This window comes from Aptenodytes forsteri, unplaced genomic scaffold (genome assembly GCF_000699145.1).
Source record: "Aptenodytes forsteri isolate BGI_AS27 unplaced genomic scaffold, ASM69914v1 Scaffold361, whole genome shotgun sequence".
Lineage (NCBI taxonomy): Eukaryota > Metazoa > Chordata > Aves > Sphenisciformes > Spheniscidae > Aptenodytes > Aptenodytes forsteri.
In genome coordinates, this window is record NW_008796212.1 from 1,144,720 (window position 1) to 1,151,978 (window position 7,259).

At 58.5% G+C, this 7,259-nt stretch overlaps 1 protein-coding gene across 2 annotated transcripts in view; it reads right to left on the reverse strand.

Moving 5' to 3' along the window:
- PTPRU (protein tyrosine phosphatase, receptor type U) overlaps positions 1-7,259 on the reverse strand; it is a 67,481-nt gene that overhangs the window by 45,057 nt on the left and 15,165 nt on the right. For both annotated transcript variants that reach the window (XM_019474385.1, XM_019474384.1), the window contains exons 7-9: positions 5,641-5,949; positions 1,426-1,535; positions 796-997 (exon numbers count right to left, since the gene is read on the reverse strand). In XM_019474385.1, coding sequence (XP_019329930.1) covers positions 796-997; positions 1,426-1,535; positions 5,641-5,949 — 621 coding nt within the window. The remainder of the gene's footprint in view (positions 1-795; positions 998-1,425; positions 1,536-5,640; positions 5,950-7,259) is intronic.

A 7,259-nucleotide genomic window follows, 5' to 3' on the forward strand; every position in this document is an offset into this window, starting at 1 on the left:
CCCCCCCAGAGGGGAAACTGAGGCATGAGCAGCCTTGCCCATGGCAAGGCATCACCGAATGGTGTAATGTGGATTATTACAAAGAGAGAAGACCCCTCCAGGTCTCGAGCAAACGTCGCAGTTGGGAGAGGACCCGTGGGTGTGAGCTTAGGGGGGGTTATCAATGCCGGTCTGGCAGAGGAGAGGAGACAGGAGCAGGATCCGACCTCGGCAGGACCCAAACACTCCACCCTGGAGATGCACTCCAGGGACGGCAGCACTCCGAACTGCCGGCACAGCGCGAGCCTCCCACCCAGGGCAGAAGCACACCCAAGCCAGCCCAGCAGCACCCCCAGACCAAGGCGGGGGATCCCCCTCATGCCCGGCACAGCTCCGTGGTCCCCAAGCCATCACTAGCAGCCGCTTTGCAATTTCAGTGCCCCCGTTAGGGCTCATCTCAGCCCATTTGCTTGCAGTTAATATCAATGCCGCGGACATGAGCAAACAGCCCCAAGTAGTCCGAGGCTTATCAACGAAGCCCAATTAATCCCTTGCTGTACGCTGATAGCTCAGCCAGCACCCAGTGCGCCCGGCTGGCCGGACTTCCCAGCCAGAGACCCACATTCAACCCAGCTGATGGGTCTGGGGGGCTGCCCGGGGGGCTCACGGCATGGCTGCCACCATCAAGAGCATCCTTCGATAGCAGCAGCCAGTCACCAAAATCCACGGGAGTGCACCGGAGGCTCCAGCACTGCCATCATATACCTGTGCGGAGGAGAAGCCCCAGCACCAGGCGTGGAGCCTGGGGGAACCTACCAGAGATGTTGGTGGTGATCTCGGTGAGCGCCGTCTGGCCAAAGCCCTTGCCGGTGCGGGCCCGGACCGAGAAGAGGTAGGTTGTGCCGGGGTGGAGGTTGGAGAAGACGTGGTAGGTCTCATTGTGTAGTTTGGAGACAGTGCGTCGCGGGCCAGGCACATTGACCGCCGGGTCGGAGGACTCAATGCTCTGGTAGCTGATCTGCAGGGACAGAGCAGAGCATCACCAGCAGCCGCAGGAGAGGGGAGAGACCCCAAATCCGGGCGGAGAAGGGGTCAAAGGGATGGATTCAGAGGAGGGGATGGTCATAGGGGCAGCCTGGAAGGCAGATGCTTTTTGGGGTAAATCAAAAGCAGAGGTTCATCAGAAAAGCCCTTGCTGGATAATACTGGTGACCCCAAAAGCAGGACTCCCCAGCAGGGACAGACCCTGCCAGCAGGAAGAAGAACGCAGGCTGGATCCGTGCTCCAAACGAAGGGCTCGGGAGCAGCAATAACACTGCAGCCACCCTTAATCCCTGTGACCAAAAGTGGTGGTTGCCCCAGATCTCCCACACCGCATCCCCCCCGACGGGACCCTCCCATGTCCCCATGGGTCCCCTGCGGGTGCCGCAGCCGGCCGGGACGTACCTCGTACTGTGTGATGAGGCCGTTGGGCTCCACCGGTTCCTCCCACTTCAGAAATATCATGTCCTCCAGCGGGGTGAAGGTGAGGGACTCCGAGGAGATGCCACCGGGCACTGGGGAAGGAAAGGGGACATGCTCAGATGTGGCAAGAAACCAGGCTGGAAGGATAAATCATCTGGGAAACCCCTCCAGGAGGCTGCAGCTGCTCTCCCCCGTGACCGAGCCACCGCGTCCCCTCTGCCATGTCACCCAGCTCTGGCATGTGCCACCAGACGGGGCTGGTGGCTCCCCAGGGCAACGATGCTCCTGCCCAGCTCCCACAGGTACCATTTCTGGCATCGCACCCAGTTTCCCACAGCACAGCAGCAAGCCCCCAGGCGCCATCACCGGCGGAGCTCACCCGAGTTCACCAGTGCGAGGAAACAAAACAAAAAAAAATTCCCTTTTCCCACACAACCCAAATCCCCCTGCCGGAGCCACCGGCATCCTCGGGAGACATTGCCAGCGCTCCCCCCAGCAAGCAATAACATCCTCATCTGCGCACAGGCTTGACATGCCCCAACCTTCCCCTCTAATTAACACCACCAACAATAATAACCGCAAACAATAACAGCGATCGACAGCACTGGGATCAATATTCACTTCTTTACCATGGATTTCTTGACCCGAGGGGGTGAGCGAGGAGGACAGGAGAGGCGACGGCTCAGCAAAGACCACAAATTCACCAGCAGCATCCTCCACTGCGGGCTTGAGTACCCGAAACACGCACCCTCTCGTTGCAGAGGGACGTCAGCGCTTCCCCTCTATTTTTCTTTTTTGCAGCTTTTGTTCAGATCTAATTACGGGGCCGAGAGAGAGGGATCGCCTTCCGCGCGCTTCCCACCGTGCAAATACACAATTTCCACTTGATTTACAAGTTAATTTAATCAGAGGCACCGTGTCCTACACATGTACACAAGGCACTGATTAAATTCACGGAGAATTACGGAAACCTTTAGGGCAAGAATGTGTGTACCTATATAAATATTTTTATATATATAGGTACGGGCACCACGCGCTTGTGCATGCAGCAGGCTGAGACCGGCAGAGGCGCACAATGGCTCCCAGGTGTGCGTATACCCCTCTGCCATCCATATACGCACATATATATTTCTTTATGTATTTACATATATTTCTTCTGGCTGGCACTGCATGCACCCTGCCTGCAAGGGAGGGAACCAGCTCCCTGCACACGCCTCTCCCCAGCACCAACACGCTGCAATGGCATTTCCATAGGCACCCGGGATTGAGCCTCATCGTTTCGTGCAGACATAGTCCAAAATCTCCAGCCGACGGTCACCGACCTTCCCGAGCATCCTTGGATCTACATGGGGCACTTGAACACCAGCTGGGCAACCTACGGATGGGTCGCTCTCCTCTCTCGGTGCCCTGCCCACGCACCCAGGAGGCAGCAGGACTTCACCCGGGGTCCAAGGGGGATGCTGTGAACAACGCCCTTGGTTTGGCCCAGTTATTAATGCCCCAAAAATGGGTCTTCCAGTCCCAAAACAGGGTTTACCCCTTGGGATGGGGGTGTGCATCTTTGCAGCCTACGCCAGGGCCCCCCCACCCCCCCAGACAAGCCCCAGCATCGCACCAGCGGACGCTGCAGCCGAAGCTGGCCCTGTGCTTCAAGGGTCTTATCAAGCGGCTGCTCGTCACCCGGTTGCGGGAGCTCGAATCCTCACCATCCTCCCAGGCAGGGAGACGCCGGGCCAAGCCTGCATGTAATATTCGCAACATATCCACAGGCAGATATCCATCGATCGATCCCACCCGAGGCCGGCCGTATACGCGGCCCCAAGTTCAATCCAAGGGGCGAGCCGCAAGCCCCGGTTAATCAAGGCATAGGGGAAAGCAGCTGGAGTGATTACAGCATAGCAAAAAAACATCTGGAGCTCCTGTATTAATATTCAATACGGAAACAGCTGGAACAGTCACAGCACAGTGAGAACAGCTGAAGCAATTAGAGCCAGAAAATAAACCGTCAGGAGCGTGAAGCTGGGTGCCCCCGATCGGGCAGGCTCAGGGTTGGGGATACAGAAAGTGCTGACGCACAGAGAAAGGTGCCGAATTTCAGCTTTAGAGCTGAAAACGGGACCCGGAGACCCTCCCGGCTCCGCTCCAGCTCTGCAGGCTTTGCTTTCCAGCCTGGGAAACGGGAGCGATGAGCAACGCACACACAAAAGCTGCACGGTTCGGTGGGTCCCAAATCGAGGCGAGTCCCACGCAGGGGGATCTCATGGCAGGCTTCTCCTCGGGGGTCGTCCAGGGGGTCTGGAGCCGGCCAGATCCTTTGCAATTATCAATTTTCCACCTTAATTGCTGATTCGTGATACTAAAAAGTGCTTCGGAGATGAATTACGTTCTTGCTTAACAGTAAGCGCCGGTGTCTCTGCGGGAGCCAGGGATGCTCCGGCCACACTCAGCACCCACCCCAGGGCACAGCGGCTCCTTGCACCACACGCAAGCCCCAACCGCTGCTGCCCTCGGCAGACCAGGATGAGACCCCCTTGCCCCAGCGGGCTGCAGGACCAGCGGTTAGAGCGGCAGCATTTGGGGGCTGCCCAGCTGTCCTTGAAGGCGGCTGAGTCGGCACGGCACGCGGAGGAGATGCTGATGGGGCAGCGAAGAGGGTGTGACGAGTGGAAGGAGTTGTTGGCGGGAGCTGCCAGCCCTGGATGCGGCCCGTCACTGATGGGTGGCACTGGAGACATGGAGCTGGCTCTGCCCTGTACCTCCTGCCACGTTCACCGGATCTCCAGAGCCCAAATCACCCGAGCACTCCGCTGATGGAGAGCTGCAGCCAGGGACCGTGGTGCAGGGTAAGACCAGACCTGGGAGACCTCTCCAGTGGCCCCAGCTCCAGGACATCCTCGGGGAAGGGCTGGGCAGGAGCAAGAGATGCCAAACCCAGGAGTCCTGGAGCAACGCTGGAGCCTCCGGAGAGGACGTCAGCCCCGCTCAGGTGCTGGCAGCGGGGACCCAACCCCAGGGCACGGCCAGGACAGGGAGAAGAGAAACAGCTCGGCTGCTCAGGAGCAACGCTGCTGGCAAATAACCGGGGCCAGACATCCCTTATCAACACACGCTCATCCACAGAGCTCGTTTGCACAACCCGAACACACCCGAGAGCAAACTTGTTCTCCAGCAAACTGGACAACAAGTCTGATGAGGAGCGGCTGCGGGAACTGGGGTTGTTCAGCCTGAAGAAAAGGAGGCTGAGGGGAGACCTCATTGCTCTCTACAACTCCCTGAAAGGAGGTTGTAGCGAGGTGGGGTCGGTCTCTTCTCCCAAGTAACAAGCGATAGGACGAGGGGAAACGGCCTCAAGTTGCGCCAGGGGAGGTTTAGATTGGACGTGAGGAAAAATGTCTTTACTGAAAGAGTGGTGAAACATTGGAACAGGCTGCCCAGGGAAGTGGTGGAGTCACCATCCCTGGAGGTGTTTAAAAGACGAGTAGATGAGGCACTTAGGGACATGGTTTAGTGGGCATGGGGGTGTTGGGTCGACGGTTGGACTCGATGATCTTAGAGGTCTTTTCCAACCTCAATGATTCTATGATTCTATGATTAACCGGGGAAGAGCACTGGGGAAGCCGAGCAAAGCTGCACCGGGCTCTGGTTAACAGCTGTCTCCCAGCAATGCAGCAATGCCGAACTGATCAGCGACCAAGCAGATAAAAGATGTTACCTAAGTGCAAAGCATTGATTGTTTCAATTATTATTATTGCTGCTAGGCTTTGGTTCCACACTAAGGGATGAGCGAGGATGACTCGTGCTGGAAGAAGCCGGGCATCAGCCAACCGTTGTGCCCTTCACCGGACCGGGCACAGCTAAATCGTTCCACTCAAAGGACCAGGGCAGCATTTCTGCAGCAACGTAGGATGTTCCTCCGCCAGAGCAACCGGTGCTGCCCCATCCCCCTCGTCCGCACAAGCCGCTCCCAGCATTTCCCTTCCCCAGCCACCGTCATTGCCCCTTTCTCTCGCCTTCCCTTGCACAGCCCTGGGGCTGCAACAGCCTTTTCACCTCCCCGCTAGCGCGACGGTTGCAGGAGATATTCCCATCATGCCCTTGGCCAAGAGCCACAGATGTGCACCGTGCCACACCCCGGCAGCTCGCCAGCCACGGAATCACATTTCTGGGGACGATGCACCCCCCCCCGGGCAGACTCACCGTCCTCATCTGTCTGGAATATCACCTCCTTGCCCTCCTTGCGACCCTCGGGGTTAGAGAGGATGAGCTTGACGTGGATGTTCTTGTAGGGCAGCAGGTTTTTGATGGTGTAGCGGTTGGCGTTACGCTCCATCTTCACACACTCCCGGAAGGTTTGGTTGTGGCCGGTGCCCACGAAATAGCGGTAGCAGAGCGAGACGGTGTAGGTGTGACAGCGGGTCAGGTTGTAGCCCAGCGGCTCCCACTGCAATGTCAGCTGCCTGGACTGGATTTCGGAGAAAGCCAGGCCTTTGGGGGCCCGCATGGGCTCTGCGGGGGAAGAGAGATGGGGAGAGATGAGCGATGAAGCAAAACATCTCGTGGGTTTAAGTGTATTATCAGGGAAAGCCCTTTTACAGCGTAGGGGTGAGATGGCCGGGTGTAAAGAGCAACCCTGACCCCAAAACTGAGACCAGCCCCGGCACAGGATGCTGCTGCCCTGCAGACAGGGCTGGGGACGTCACCGGGTCTCAAAGCCACCAACACCACAGGGTCAGCAGCCCCCGTTGGCTCATCCTCCCCTACGGAAGAGCCACGGCGGGCACCGGGAGCATCCACACCACGAGCGGCCCCAAATAACCAGGTAAAGGTGCTTGCACGATGGGAGCCCTCGCATTTTCATCAAGCCCATGTCAGGCTCTCCAAAGGAGAGAGACTGAGCACCGTTGCTGGGAAGGAGTTTAATTAGCTTTAATTGGCGTGAACAGGAGAAGTCAGATTTAATGAGGAGCCAAGCTCCTTTGCCAACAGCACACGCACACAGGTGGTTTGGGTTAATGGCAGTAAACTCTTTTCCATACCCAAGGGTGGTGAGAAGGACACCGAGAGGGAAGGAGGGTCTTTGTCCACCCTGTCCCAGAGCTGATCCCCCAGGCGATTCCCCTGGGATTTGCACTGCGGAGCAATTTGGGCAGCTCAGGTTTGCAAGAGGCTTTTGCAACCTCAGCGGATGCTCCTGCAGGTCCCAACGCCCTCACGGGACCGTGCAAAACCCCTGGGTTTTGGGGGGGGGGGCGAGCACAGCAATAGGCACACAGCCCCACCCTGCAGGGACCCCAGCCCGTTGCCACGTCCGGCTCTCGGCTCTACCCTGCAGGGACCCCAGCCTTAAACCCGTTGCCACGTCCGGCTCTACCAAAAAACACCAAACCTCAGCCCCGATGCCCACCGGCATCCCTCCCCCGTTGGGTGGCCAAGGGCACGGGGACCTCTCCTGCCACCTCTCCCTAAGGCCTCCAGAGCCCCCCACACCTCCCCGGGCAGCGCCGTGCGGTGCCAGGCTTCAACCTTCCCCTCTCCTTTTTATTCCAGTGTATTTAAATGCTCCGGGCAGAGGCCGGCAGCACGGCACCCGGGGCCGATGACGGCAGGCAGCACGCGGCCACGTGGGGAATCTCCCCTCGCCCCAGCAGCTGCAGGATGCATCTACCCGGCGGCTTTTTCCAGGGTCCCCTCCCAGGCTGGATCCTACAAAGTGTGGGAGACACAGCACTGGGCAGATGGGCTGGCGAGGCTCGGAGGATGCAGAGGATCCAACCGCAGCCGCCTTTTGGGTGGAGGAAGGGCGGCTGTGTCACCAG